The 14,948-nt window shown below is 34.0% G+C and overlaps 2 protein-coding genes and 1 non-coding gene across 4 annotated transcripts; 1 reads left to right on the top strand and 2 right to left on the bottom strand.

Annotated features, from left to right (window-relative positions):
* Positions 1–2,574: 2,574 nt before the first annotated feature.
* LOC103493739 (eukaryotic translation initiation factor-like) lies at positions 2,575–8,062 on the bottom strand. The gene is made up of 9 exons (XM_008454615.2): positions 7,630–8,062; positions 6,446–6,517; positions 6,167–6,262; positions 5,816–5,998; positions 5,424–5,518; positions 5,224–5,311; positions 4,787–5,137; positions 4,459–4,701; positions 2,575–3,999 (listed from the first exon to the last, which is right to left on the bottom strand). The coding sequence occupies exons 1-9, from the start codon at positions 7,774–7,776 to the stop codon at positions 2,968–2,970; spliced, it is 2,307 nt and encodes a 768-aa protein (XP_008452837.1). The 5' UTR covers positions 7,777–8,062; the 3' UTR covers positions 2,575–2,967.
* LOC127150421 (small nucleolar RNA snoR103) lies at positions 7,066–7,171 on the bottom strand. Its single transcript, XR_007822726.1, has one exon. It is a non-coding gene; the product is annotated as a small nucleolar RNA snoR103 (small nucleolar RNA).
* Positions 8,063–11,045: 2,983 nt separating the features above from the next.
* Positions 11,046–14,568, top strand: LOC103493737 (probable phospholipid hydroperoxide glutathione peroxidase). 2 transcript variants are annotated; one of them, XM_008454614.2, is made up of 6 exons: positions 11,046–11,594; positions 12,136–12,212; positions 12,350–12,411; positions 13,245–13,363; positions 13,568–13,735; positions 14,323–14,568. In XM_008454614.2, the coding sequence occupies exons 1-6, from the start codon at positions 11,325–11,327 to the stop codon at positions 14,350–14,352; spliced, it is 726 nt and encodes a 241-aa protein (XP_008452836.1). In that variant the 5' UTR covers positions 11,046–11,324; the 3' UTR covers positions 14,353–14,568. The 2 variants fall into 2 exon arrangements, with proteins under 2 accessions (XP_008452836.1, XP_050943779.1); XM_051087822.1 differs by lacking the exon at positions 14,323–14,568 and having other exon boundaries at positions 11,124–11,594; positions 13,568–13,887.
* The last annotated feature ends 380 nt before the right edge of the window (positions 14,569–14,948 follow it).

A 14,948-nucleotide genomic window follows, 5' to 3' on the forward strand; every position in this document is an offset into this window, starting at 1 on the left:
CCACGTTTCAAACTTTTCTTTAATAAAAATTAGATCCACTAAAGTAACGGTATCATTTGAAGATTAAAAATTTAGGTGAATCCTCATAGATAGGAAAATAAATCAAACTATATTACAAAAAATAGCAAGAAAATCTTTAAATGATTTAGATCCATAAATTTTGTAATATTTTATAAATAGTTTTGTTATTTTATTATTATTTTTAAATATCTACGGTATTTATTTGCCTAAATAATAAAAAAAAATATTCCATAATTTATCGTGTCTTAAACTTTAAAAACGAGTTAAAAATTTATCCTTACATTTGAATGAAGACGGTTAGTCTTGTTTAAGTAATGCTAGGGTAATATGAGATCTAAAATCAAGTCCACTAAATCGAAGATACAACGAGAAATTTGATCGGCATCGATTTGGAAAAAATTTAACTTGACAACATTTTTTGAAAATTTAAAGAACTACAGCTAGCCAATTGACCGACCAACAATAGATTTTTACTCTGTCGTTGTTGGCATAAGTTTGATCATTTACTAAGCCGATCATAGTCGATTCGATGACAATTTAATCGAAAAATCGACTCCGACCAATCGGTACTCACCCTTAATAAAATACACCTTAGACTTTTAAAAGTTTCAAAAACCTATTAAACTAGGAAAAAATTACTAACATCTTCTTATAACCATTTTGTTTATATTTAATTATTCGTAATATCTAGTCGTATCCATTCAAAAATATTTCCCCTTAAATAAGACAACAAAACAATTCAACTTATTTAAGACTACAAATATATTCCAGATTGTTTAATTTTAAAAAAAAACAATAATAAAACTTGTATGCATCCATTGACTTTTAAAATTTTAGTTTAAACGTCTATGGCAACTCCCTGTGCTAAATCTACAAAATGATTGAACAGAATATATTGGAGAAGATATCAAGAGACTAGCAGATCTGTACTTAGATTAATCAACAAGCAAATCTGGTGTATCATATATTCATATTATACTATATCTCTAAAAATCATTTCTTTTTCTTTTTTCTTTTTCCTCTCTTTATTCCAAATTAGCATAGTTAAATAGATATCAAATATTTACGATCAACATCGATGTTAAATGTTCGATTCCTCAATGTTAAAAATTCAACATCCTGTAACATTTGTGTAATAAAAAATCTATAAAACATAAAATAATAATAATAACAAATAAGCAACAAAATCTGATTGTAACGCAAACATAATATAACTAATAACCATCTTTTTTAGATTCCAATTAACAAAGATGCCAACATTTTTAACAAACTATAAAAATATATTTTCAATAATAAATACACCACTGACATAGTATTTTTGAAAAAAAGTTTATAAAAATACATGTTGACATCGACATTTAGAACTTTATCGAGATATTTTTCTTATACGTGAAAAGAAAATTGTTACAGAATATCCGAGAAGAGACCATAAAATCAGAGTCAAAAGACCAATGCAATAAATAAAGAATTTAAAGGCGTAAAAGTAAGGGGAGGTCTGGGAAGAATTGACGAATTCAAAGAATGAATAAAATGGATGACAATGTAATCAATAATTAATTTGTGTGTTGTGAGAAAGCATGTATAGATATTCAAAAGCCTAAGAAAAATGCGACCAATTCAGTGGGACAATGGCTGAATTAAATTGACTTACGCACGCCACATAATAACAAAATCAAAACCATTTGCTATGAACTAAAGTTTTTCGAAGGATAATTAGTGAAGGCGTATATTATCATCTATTTTATCAATATATTAGGAGTTAAAAAGGAAAAAATCTAAAACAATAATTTTGTTCTTTCATATTATAGAAGATACCTTGAAGTTTTTCTTTAACTTTGAAACTTTTTCACTTTCAAAAGTTATGCTAGATTGTTCCTAAACAGCTCAAAATTTTGGAATAATCATGTCAAATTTTAAGAGTTTTATAGTAGGATGGTAATCACAATTTTTAAGATGGAGGTACTTTTCAAACCAATGTTAAAAGCCCAAATATATTTTTAAAATTAATTTTTTAAACAATCAAATTTCTAAAAAATTTACGAACCTTCATGTAATGATAAATAAGATAGACTAACATATTTTGATTCATTTTTACTATATTTACAAATAATCCAATATGGTGTAAAATATTATCACATAATCCCTATATCAAAGGAAAACATGTCGGAAAGAACAATAAAATTTCATACGATGATTTTATTCCACTGTATAACCATCAACCAATGATATAATCAACCTTACACCTCCAAGCAAAACCATCATTGTAAAATTATCCTTATCATCGTGAAAATACAATAAACAATTATCTTTTAACGTCATGAAAATTAAGGATACATTAAAAGAGAGGGAACAGTAAAGACATCAATAAACTTCTATGAGTGTCGGTGATAGTTATGAAAATTTACCACATTTTGTAAATATTTTGATTCAAATAAAAACAAAAATGAGACTAAATGCTAAAATTAAAATTCAACACAAATCAGACTTCAACGATAATTTAACTACCTGTAAATATATTTAGGAAATTGCAAAACAGAGATGAAGATAAAGGAGTTGGGGAAAGACAAACAGACATTATTGAGAAGGAAAACTCAGGGGCCGCATAAGGGCTAAAGTACAACAAGCAATGTATTGGATACATCATATAAATTCAAAATCTAATGTAACAACCGGACCCATATCATCAATTCCTGTTATTCTCAAGCCACCCAAGAAGTCTTTGATGAGCGGGCGAGAGAAATGCAAGAAATTTTGCTCCTAATTACTCAACAAAGTTGATACTTGATAGAACCCCCCCACCCCCCCAAAAAAAAGGAGAAAAGAAGAAATATACAACTCAATATAAATGATCAGTTATTTGTCTTTTTCGCGATCGGAACGTAAAACATGAAATGAAAATTTTTTTGATCAAAAACGTAATGGGAAATGAATCCCACATGACTCAATTCACGCAAGTAAAGTTTCACATGCCTGGACCTCAACGCTTTGAGTTGCAAGAATTCTTTCTCCAGAAGGACTAGATTTGAGGGTCTTCATAGCACCATCAAATATGGATTTCTGGAAGTAGTTATCTTCCAGCTTCTCCAGGATCTCCTTCACAACTGTGAAATCCAGACCCCCGATCAAAATCAACATCCCGAGAATCTCACCAAAATTGTTTGGCGCTTTTGGCAGATCGATGCCAATATCATCCATCTGTGAACCGTATAGATAGCACCCAGTACCTATATCCTTTGCAGTCAAGACATTCTTGCAAAGCAAGTGCTCAAGAAGCTTAACAACTGGATCTACGCGTGGTGGAATCTTCTCAAGTGCCATGGTAAGGGATTTTTTAACAACCTCAGGATGATAAGCTGAGGATTTCAGCTCCTCTACACACTGTAGAGCTTCATCAAGAATCCGTACACTGAAGTACTCCTCAAGCAGCGAAACGGTTTTCTTTTGAAGATCAGCTAAATTGGATGTAGCAGGAACTGCGGGCTTCTGAGGAGAAGATACGACAGGTGCAACCGGAGCAACAGGTTTAGGGTTGAGAGCGACAGGCATGGAACTTGGTGGTCGGGCAGGAGATGTCGCAGCACTACCTTGTAGCAAGGCACTTGTTTTCCCTGTAATTACACCACCACTTCCCTGAGGTAAGTATTTTGAACTAATGGATGGTGTTTTGCCCATTAGTGATGATTGGACACGTGCAGAAGCCTGAGCATGACCTCCACTCTCGCCCCTTGGCATTGATCGAGATCTAGGAACTTCCCAATTGTCCGACTCAAGTCCAGGCATACCGGGCATTTTCCTGGCTCCAGGCATTCCAGGCATCATACCCCCAAAGCCAGGTCGGGCAACAGGAAAACCACCAGGGCTTAATCCCCCAAGTGCCTCGGCATTACGGCCATTTCTCATCATTGCAACTGAACCTGGACGGAGCCCTAGATTTTTCTCAGCCTCTGTATGAATTTCAGTAATGGTTTTTGCTTTAACCTGCACCCCAGAAATGAGCCATCAGATTTGCAGGTTGACTGGCATGACAAATTATGTTAAGAAAAGCAAGAGAGAAAATGAAACCCTTTAGTTATCACTGAATAAAAATGCAAATAACATCCGGTCACTCACCATACCACACAACCGCATTTTTATTCCTTCATATACAATATCTTACCATACCACACAACCACATTTTTATTCCTTCATATACAATATCTTCAATAGCGAATACAATGGAACCACTCATTACTAAAGGCTACCATAAACATAAACGAGGAAAAAGGACCAAACAGAATAGGACATCAGTGCCTTCGTAATCATATTGTTACCTGACTTGTTACCCAAATACAACCACTGATAATTCGCCACGGCAGACAGAAATAAGAAATTGCAGAAAAACACAATATAAGTGCACCATGTAAAGTAACTAGAACAAAGAAATTGTAAAATACTCACCTCTTCACGTCTAGGAACCCAGTTATTGGCCCGTAAATCAAGAACATCACGGACCATAAATCTCAACCTAGGTGCTAGTTGGGTGTTTACAGTGAGCTCCTTCAACCGGCTGAAGTACAAATCATTGACTCGCCGAGATTTTGGGCTCTCATCCAGTTGCTTACCTATCGTGTTAAAAAACTGACTAATAGCCTCAACGTTCTCCTCAGCAGGGCATGTTTTAGGGTCAGGCCCCAAAAGCTCCTGAATTGTTAAAACAATAAAATTAACAACAATGCCATTAAGAAGAAAGAACATAAAACGTAAGTGGACGAGTACAGAAAATTACCAGAACAATATGGTGAACAATCTTTTCAGGTACCATCTTCTGTTTTAGAAGCTCACCTATCAGGCGAATGTTTCCTAGAGTTCGAAGCTTAACCATTCTTTCTTTATCTCTTCTTTCCATTTCCTGCTCGGGACTAGTCATCTGCCTGATTTCTGCCCTAAGGTTATCAGCACCTTCAAATGCCTCTTGGCAAATGTTTAAGAGAACTCTTTTAAAAGTGATATCTTTCTCTCCAGGCACGTCAGATGCAAATGAAGGAAGCTTCTCGTTAAGATCAGAGCACAAAAGTGCATACATAGGGCAAAATGTGGGCTCAAACACGGCCTTCTCAAATATAAGTGATATGACATCCTACATTCCATACCTTCAATTACGTTAGTCCATTATCTAACTCATAAAAGCATAGAAATTAATACGCTAGGTGCATTAGTAGGAACCTTCAAAATATCAGCAGATGTAATTCCAGAGTCAATCAGTTGACCTTTGAGTAAATCAAACTTTTCCGGAGTCAATTTATTAAGTATACTGCAAAAAAGGGAAACAGAATACTATAGTAAACAGGGAAACAGAATACTGTAGTTAATTCCAATGTTCCATGAAATGTTGGGAAATAATGAATAGAGTGAATAACAGTTACCCTTTAACTGTCTTCAAAACCCGTTCCTTCTCTGAGATATTACCTCGTCTAACTGACCAAGGAACTTCAGCCTTGATAAGAGCAGGTGTACCAACCTGTTTGCACAGAAAAAATAAGACCGACCAAGAGCCAGGAGAAATACATCAACAGAGGAAGGGGCTCATTCAAAAACTAATGTCAAATGTAAAACTTTCGTGAATGTAATAGATAGAGGATCCCATAATACACCTTCACATCATCTAATATCCAAAAAGAAACAGACCATTACGAGTTTGCACATACATAGTAACAAATTGATATCTATCCTACTTCTGAAATGAAAAAAATAATAAAAAATGCATTCTTATGATTTCAATTAGGTTAGGTTAAGTAAACTTGTAGGAAATTATTACCCCTTGGTTACCAGAAACTTGAATCCTATTATTCGAGTCTTGGAACCTCGACTCAGATTGTCCAGACATATCCTTATTTGCATCCCAAGGTCCTTCCTCCGTGGATCCCGGAACCTGCCCTGATCGACCACGCCAATCTCGACTGTCTGGCTCAAAGTAACGGCTTTGAGATTGTGGTTGCGGCTGAAGAAAATAGGAACATGTGTGATTGAAGTTCGAGCAAAGATATAAGAGAATGTGCTCGTGCACATGCGTGCATGGAAAATAGAAAGTAAATGGATGATTCAGGGGTGTGTATGATTTCAGATTAATAACTTCTGGAAGCAAAAAAAAAAAAACCATTGAACTTACATTGCTTTCAGCACGGTTCCATGTTTGATCCTCCCCACCTATCTCAGACTCAACTTCTAGTTTGACTTTCAAGATATCTTCGGGAACTGTTGCAACCTGAGAATAAATATACGTTAATTTGACTACCTTTACATGTGAACAATGCATATGATGACAAGCAACGCCACAGATTTAATTAAATATGACATCAAAAAAGATATACTAGTTTAATCTCCACCAGAAACAAGCATTAGCCAATCAACCTAAATAAGGGTTGGAGATGGATAAATGAACAAATACCTCTCTAAGCTGCAGAAGCTGGTCTCGGGTGTATTGGATTCGCTCACGACCTTCAAACCGTAGATCGCCAGTCTAAAACAAGTTTACAGCATACAATCATTAGACTTAATATGTAATCAAATAAATCATAAAATTTGTAAGAAAAAGAAATTGCTCGGGCCTATAGACCAATGAACTACTAGACATTTGTAAAGCAATATAGAGAATTTCTCATGCCCCCATCTTATATTTATAATCACAAGTGCCCCCTGAACCACAACCTGACTGTATAACATTTGAACATGAACCATAGACACTGTACAATGCTTTTGCATCATGGTTTGAATGCATGAAACCAAAAGTAGATACAATTTACCTCTTCAATTACCTCTCCAACTCATGGTGGTTTCGATGTCTACTTATGAAACAATGCTATTTTAAAAAAAAAAAAAAAAAAAAACCCCTAAAGGCCACCATCTAGTTTTTGACAAATATTCCAAGCATTTTAACAAAAACAGAAAATGCACACACACAATCGCACTCCAAGCATTTTAACAAAAGCCACTTTTCCTGACCGAAATCAATGCCCTAAATCCTATTATCACGCTGCCTTTACCAATTGATAGAAGTTTCAAAAATTTATATGTAATGTAGGCTCTTTATGGGCATCGTTAACTCAAGCTATGCCCACCTAAAATCCTACATTATATTCTATGTCCATATTTACATCAGGTACACGTACTTGAGTGCCCTGACAAGAATTAGGACAAAATCACTTTATAGAAAAAAAAAAACTCACGACCATCAACATAAACCCTATAGGTTACAATCTGATATCAACTAAATTCGCTAACATTCAGAGTGCAAAAAGACGTCAGCCAATAACCAGGGATAACCAAACATTCCTCAAAATTTAACAATTCCAAACTGATCCCAATTGGCACTCCAATCAGGATAGTTGAAAAAAAACAAAGAGACGTCAACAACAGGAAGGTAAAACCCACAGTGAAAAGAACCTCAAAACGGGAAAAAGATAACACTTTCGTAGATTCCAGATCTATAAAAACAAATCCACGCATCCAAATCAATAAAAATAACACATAGACACCATAAAAACCCCAAAAAGTAATCCGTACACATATACATATACCAAAAAAACCATATCCCTAACTCTATTTATAAAATAAAAAGTGATAAAATTCGACCTTGAGGATTGAAGCAACGCCGCCATGTGGACGAAGAGAGGAAGAGTCGGCGGAGGATGAATCGAAGCGAGGGGTAACAAATCTGCTTCCACGAAGGCCACCGCCACCACCTGGTCTCAAACTTATCACCGTCTGATCTGCCTGCATAACTCCAGCGATGCAATCCGATTGTTGAGCGGAACAGAGAGGGATGAGAGAAGGAAAAAAAAAGGTAGATTTAGAGAGAGGAAGAATCGATGGAGGCGGAGAAAAAAGAAAGGATTGGAAATGGAGGATGTTGGATTTTGGAGATTAATTTCGACAGATAGAGACAGAGTGGGATTCTATCTCTACCTGCGTCTCTCTCTTTCTCTGTATCTCTTCGCAGCTGCAAAGAGAAAATGGGGTGAGTGAGGAGAAACGCGAGCACCAAAGAAACCCTTATTGTTGCCGTTATTCCTTTTTCTTTTTCTTTTTCTTTTTTAATTAATTTTTCATTTTTTGTTTTTATTTTTATTAACCAAAAAACTCCTCTCTTTCTTTTATTAATTTCGTAATAATTAAATTCTCTTTTGGTAATTAAAATCTGTTCTATTTTAGGATTTCGTCTCTTTCCTTATTGTTTTGGAAGGCCGAATCCTAAATTAAAATTAAATACTTTTGAGAAATAAAATTAAATAATTATCTGTGCACTTGTTTAAAAAATTAATAACTTTTATTATTATTTGTGCACTGAATCTAGAAAGCGTAATGTGGGCCCTGGGCCAGCCGGTTTATTCTGGCCCAATAACTTTTTTCTGATTCGGAATTGGGCCTGTCCCATGGTTTTGTGGGCTCAATTTTGTGAGTTTAATTGCAAGTTCGAATCGAAGCGACCGATAGATTTTTAGTGGGTTAATTTACGTATACAGAAGAAAACCAACAAAATATTTACCGTACTTGTAAAATATCTTTTTATTCTTCTTTTTTTCGATTTATATTTTCTTTCTTCTATTTTTAAACGACTAATTCTTCTATTTAAATCTTATATTTTCATCTTCATCATTTTGCAATCTCATATGTTCATCTTCATCATTTTTGGCAATATGTTATTAAGCTATTTCATGATTGTCTCAGTATTCTTTTTCAACTTTCTCATATTCAAGAATATCTAAATCGTTTAAATATTGTTTTAAATGTTCAACACAATCGTTTACATAGTCAACACGATTGTTAAATTTGAAGTTTTCATAATCGTTTACATTGGACTATACGATCGCTTACCATAATTAACACAATCGTTTAACATGGTCGACGTGATCGTTTTCCATTGTAAACACGATCATTAGATTTAAAGTTTTAACAATCATTTACATTGTACTACACGATCGCTTTACCATAATCAACACAATTGTTTGTCGTTGTTAACACGATCGTCCATCATGGTCAACACAATTGTTTAAAATATATTAATTCACTGTCTAATTCTTGACACTGTTTGTACTTTATTATCCAATCATTTTTATTTGAAGTCCTTTTCCACATCGTTTAAAATGAACTATGGGTTTTTTCTGCTTCCAAAATTATTTTATAAGGTGTAAATATCTTACTAGTTAGTTATATTTAAGAAAAAAAAAACAATTTTAGTGTTAATAAGCAAGTGGATAAAAACATTTTAAAGAATCGTAAATATAGTAAAAATGATTTGATGGACTTTGGTTTTCTTCTTTTTAAAATATTTAAGGTTTCCTTTGATAGAATACAAAGAAAAATGAAATTTTAAAATGTTATAATTATAGTAAAATTGATTGAAGTTTACCAACGACGTAAATATATCATTCATAGATTATAAAGAGTTTATTTGCGACATAAATCTGTCATTAAATATTTTGTTATATTTATAATTTTTTAGATATTTATAAACACTTAATTATTGGGAAATTGCCAAAATAGGTTAAGAAATGAGGATTAAATGACTTTTGGGACAACTTTTCAAAATGAAAAGTTTTAGAACAACTTAGGTGTGAATGGACAAAAATGCCCTTATTTTCCTTTCTCTCTTCCACCTTCGCTTTCCCTTCTCTCCACGATCAATTTCCCTTACCTTCCGCGTAGAGTTCCCTTTCCCTTCTCTTTTCTTCCGCGTTGAACACCTGAAGCTACTCCGGCCATCGTCGCTTGCCCTTCGTCGATCGTCGTCCAGTGTATTTCGTCGCTCCTCTTCGAACTATTCAATCAACTTCGAGCGTTTTCTCTTATTTCGGTGGGTTTCATCTCTAACCCATTTTCAATTTATTTGCTATAAATGTTTGGTTGGGGTATTTGCTGCTAGTTTCATCCGTAATTGTCTGGTTTTTTGAATGGACTTACTTGCTGTAAATTAGTTTAGTCAAAGTTTGGTTTTAGGTTCTTAGAAAGTTCAATGGGTAGTGAAAAATGAATTGAACTAGAGGATGAGGATTTAGCTGGATCAAATAGAGGAGGAGTAAGCAATAGGAATAGAAGGAATAGAGGTTTTTTTTTTTTTTTTTTTTTTTTTTTTTTTTTTTTTTTTTATCTCACACGCATCTCGCACGTTCCAAACTTTCACTATTTATTTCAAAATCAAATTGGTACACCTCCTAATCCATTTAGAGTTATTCTTTGCATGTTTAGTAAGCCTCTTAGGTCATCATGTTTTATCTCACACATATCTCGCACGCATCTTGCACGTTCCTAACTTTCACTGTTTATTTCAAAATCAAATTGGTACACCTCCTAATTCATTTAGAACTATTTTTTGGATGTTTAGTAACTTTCTTAGGTCCTCATGCTTTATCTCGCACACATCTCGCAGTTATTTTTGTTATTTTTTTACATCTCACACGCATCTTGTAGGTTTTAAGTTCAAATCAATTTTTACATCTCACACACATCTCACACGCATCTTGTGCGTTATAGTGGTGCATGGGATGAGGGACAAAGAAAATATGAAGGAGAAGTGTTAAAAGACATTGTTGTCAGTAAACAAATAACACACAAAATAAGAGCATTTTTGTCCATTCACACCTAAATTATCCTAAAACTATTTATTGTGAAAAAGTTGTCCCAAAATTCATTCAACCCTCTTTTTTTAACTTATTTTTTGCAATTTTCCTTAATTATTGTTACTAAGACTTCGGTCCACTATAATACCCAATTAAAATAAATTTGCATCACGTTCGTAGAAAATACACATTCACACATGTGCTTTCTCAATGTGGCTACTTTCTTTTTTCCGAAAAACTATAGTTTCATTTTCATATTTTCGTTGTTTTATTTATTTACCTTTTATTTTTCATATTTTTATTTATGTTTATTATTTAAATCTCTTTTCTTTTTTTACATTTAAAACTTCAAACTTCACATGCTAGACACTATGCCAATTAAGCTTATTTTAACGTCTTTGAAGAGGAATCAATTGCACACCACAACCCCCAAACATTATTATTATAATTATTATTGTTGTTGGTTTGAAAATAAATCAACGAATGTTTTTGGTTCATAATAATTAAAATGATCTAGACAATACCACGTGTAACCACATCTTCCACATTCAAACCATTGTTTTGTCATGAACTTAGGAAAATGTGCCATTCACATAGTTAGTCGCAATCCGTTATTTCTTCTTCTTCATCTCCATAAACGCTTTGTAAAATCATTCACACACCTACTTCCCATCCTCCAATTCCCAATCACACCTCATTCACAGAGCTTCCATGTCTTTCTCCGCTACTTTCCCTGCTCCAATCAATGTCTGCTCGAAAACCTCAACAGGTTTCTGCTATTCCTTTGCTTCATGGCCTTCCATGGCCGCTAACTTGATTCCTTCACTCAAATCCTCGCTTGCAGCTTCCAAATCTACTTTTCTGCGCCATAATTTGACTATGCAGTCCTCAATTTCTCATGGGGTGTTTTCGAAAGCTCGATTTTCTAGTGTTTCTGCTAGAGCTGCTACGGAGAAGAGTATTCACGATTTCACTGTTAAGGTTTTTATTCCTTGTCGTCTTACTGTCTATTCTTCAAAATTGCTCTGGTGAAGTTGATCTACTGTTTGTTCTCTGGGTATATATAGATATAATTCAGCCAGAGTTTAAGATGAATTGTTGTTAATCTGGGAATTTGCTTGTTTTTTTGGTCAATGATTTCATACGAAAGGAGTAAAGAAGCTTTGATGCGTGGAATAATGCTTAAGAATATATGCTATCTGATATATTATCTTTGCTCGAGCTTTTGTGTTATATGAGTTGATTTAAACATGGTATTAGAGATTTTGAATGATTATAATGTAACTTCAGTTCTACTGGGAACGACTTTCTCAATGTTTAAAAGTACTTTTTTTGCACTTAAAAACACTTAGAAGTCATACCTTTACATAATACGCTTTAAAAATCAAATTAAATTTTGTAGCACTTATGGCCACCCTTGTGGAAAGTTGTAACTCTGAATGTGTTGGGAGGCTTAATTGAAATTTTGAAAATGGATTTCTTTAGGATGCTTGAGACATGTAAGGAATGTTTTCTGGTGCAGGATATTGATGGCAAAGATGTTTCACTGAACAAGTTCAAAGGGAAGGTTCTCCTGATAGTAAACGTTGCATCTAGATGGTATTCAAATCTAGCTTACTTTGGTTACACCAGATAGTAGATACTTAGCTCTAAATTATCCAATTGAGTTTCTTGAAGAATTTATTATGAATTTGTATATCAATAGTTTAATCTAAAATTTCTTTTGTTACTGCCAGTGGCTTGACTACTGCAAACTACTCAGAGCTGTCACACTTGTATGAGAAGTACAAAGCTCAAGGTATGAAAATGTTTTGGTATGGGTTGCATTATCTATTAGCACTCCAAAGATACCTAACAAATAACTTGAACAGGCTAATCTGATATATTTTCTATTTTTCGTTTCATCAAATGATTGCAAGGCTTTCTTTAGCTTATAAGATGGTTACTGCAATTGTAGGACAAGATTGCTTCTCCCAATGTGGGGGTGTTAATGTCCTCAAGTCACCGGTTATTTAAAATCACTTTCAAGTACTTACAAAAGGGCTTTTATAGATGGTTATTGTAAGCAATAAATACAAACACGAGGCTCACGTGGAAACCCAAGAACCGGGAGAAAAACCACAATATATTTAGTTTTATTATATTCCGATGAATGAATACAATAGGTACAAAGAGAGAGAATAAATAGAATACACCAAGGAATAAAAAAGGAAAAGATTTAGGAATTAGGGAAAAAATTTCCATAATCTTTCCATAAAAACCCTAAGAATCAAGCCCACTAATTCTAACCCTGGTAAATAATGAGTTTTTAAGCACTCAAAAAATTATATCAATCCTAGTAAAGAGAATTGGATGATGAGAACCTTCCTTATGACTCATTTTACTACTTAACATTTGGCTAGTGGAACATTCGGGGCTGTGTGAGATTGAACTTCTGGAGAACTGATATCGGTTCAGGCATCATATTAGCTTGATTTACTCATATGTTATTTGGTTAACTTTCGTTTAGATTTCAGTTGAATTCAAGATGAATATATCAGTAGGGAGATTTGTATTTGGTTAAGAAAGAATTGTTGACATTGTTTATTATCACGTTCTTATGTATGTATGTGTGTTCATTTGGGAGGGCAGGGCTGGAGATTTTGGCTTTTCCTTGCAACCAATTTGGGGGCCAAGAACCTGGGTCCAATCCAGAAATCAAGCAGTTTGCCTGCTCAAGGTTCAAGGCCGAGTTCCCAATTTTTGACAAGGTAAACGGACTACACGTATTATCACAAGTGCATGTTTTGGAGTGATTTTGAAATTGTTAAAACCACTTTTGTCATGTTCAAAAGCACTATATAAATTTATAGTTTAATTTTAGAAATGACAATAGCGATTTTACCATTTTTAGAATCACTCGTACACATGCAATTAATGTTTAGCAAAATAGTGATAGAATTGCTGCAAATCAGGTTGATGTCAATGGTCCAAATACTGCTCCAGTATATCAGTTTCTCAAATCAAGTGCTGGAGGGTTTTTAGGTGATCTTATCAAATGGAACTTCGAGAAATTTTTGGTGGACAAAAATGGTAAAGTTGTTGAGAGATACCCACCAACAACATCGCCTTTTCAAATTGAGGTAGGGCTGTTTTTTCTCCCCTTCTTTCTGTTCCTTTTTAGGTGCACCATTTTGAATTTTCGCTGCATTGTTGTTGCAAGCTTCAGCTGTTATAGCTATTAAATTGTGTGCTTCAACTTTCCAAATTAACTTTTTCAAAGCATTACTTGTCATCATTGAGTATCGGTCCACCCACTCCTCCCCTAGTGCAAACAACTATAAGAATTGAACACGGAATTTGAATCTTCATGGATACTATACTATAAAATTCCAAATTCAAATTGCATCAACCCAAAGAAAAGATGGAAATAATTTTATCTTAATGAAAGTAGGTATGCAATAATCATGAATAGGTAGACTGAAACTCTATATAAAGAATTTTGGGGTGGTAAATCTAAAATGTTACTTTTTCCAATATGAGTTCAGTAGAAATTAGCATATACTCCTTTCTTTGACATTGAAGTTTCTAATCAAAACATAGTTTTTAAGTCATGAACTAAACTGTGCATAACCAAGCTAAATATTAATGAAAAGCAAGTGCTTTTTTCAGTTGGTAAAAGCTTCCCTTAAACTTTTGCTATTCTGATTACGATTTTTACGTTTTTCAGAAGGATATCCAAAAGCTTGTTGCTGCCTAAAACGTGGAGCTGATGGGGAAAAGTTTGTAGCAGTTAAATATTAGAGGTAGAAAAAGAAAAGAAAATGAAGAGATGTACATACGTTTACTGTCATAGAGGGTTGTCCAAATTGTATTGGGTATTGTGTACGAGTGAAACTTGTATTTACTTCATCTCTTTTCATGTTTTTATAACAATATCATAATAGTATTGGTATATGACGCAATTTGAGAATTACGTGTTATTGTGGGATTTTGCCCCGACAATGTGAGCGTTCACTTTAAGAGTTGTGGATGGATGAGAGCACTAGGGGTGGGGTGAGCATTGGTCGGGTTTTTCGATACATGTTCAAATCAATCCCAACCGTCGAAGAGTTGGTCAATTTAACTTTTTAAAATATTTTTAAACTTTGCCAATTTATAAATTTTCAGCATTGTCTAATCGACCGTAGTTGGTCGACTCAATCTCCTCCTAGAAAGCCCAACTCAAGTAAAACAAATTATATTACACCTCCACTTTCTGAAGTATTAAAACAAACTGTTTTTATGGGCAGTTTTTAAGTAACTTGTAAAGGAATCATCAATTTGTTCAATTGTCAACCTCAAAGTTCCCCACCC

Source organism: Cucumis melo, chromosome 7, assembly GCF_025177605.1.
Source record: "Cucumis melo cultivar AY chromosome 7, USDA_Cmelo_AY_1.0, whole genome shotgun sequence".
Taxonomy (NCBI): Eukaryota; Viridiplantae; Streptophyta; class Magnoliopsida; order Cucurbitales; family Cucurbitaceae; genus Cucumis; species Cucumis melo.

Coding starts and splice junctions, on each gene's coding strand:
- LOC103493739 (XM_008454615.2), bottom strand. CDS start 7,776: ATGCAGGCAGATCAGACGGTGATAAGTTTGAGACCAGGTGGTGGCGGT. Junction 6,263..6,445: donor AGCTTCTGCAGCTTAGAGAG/GTATTTGTTCAT, acceptor ATTTATTCTCAG/GTTGCAACAGTTCCCGAAGA. Junction 5,999..6,166: donor GGAACCGTGCTGAAAGCAAT/GTAAGTTCAATG, acceptor TATTTTCTTCAG/CCGCAACCACAATCTCAAAG.
- LOC103493737 (XM_051087822.1), top strand. CDS start 11,325: ATGTCTTTCTCCGCTACTTTCCCTGCTCCAATCAATGTCTGCTCGAAA. Junction 11,595..12,135: donor TTCACGATTTCACTGTTAAG/GTTTTTATTCCT, acceptor TTTCTGGTGCAG/GATATTGATGGCAAAGATGT. Junction 12,213..12,349: donor GTAAACGTTGCATCTAGATG/GTATTCAAATCT, acceptor TGTTACTGCCAG/TGGCTTGACTACTGCAAACT.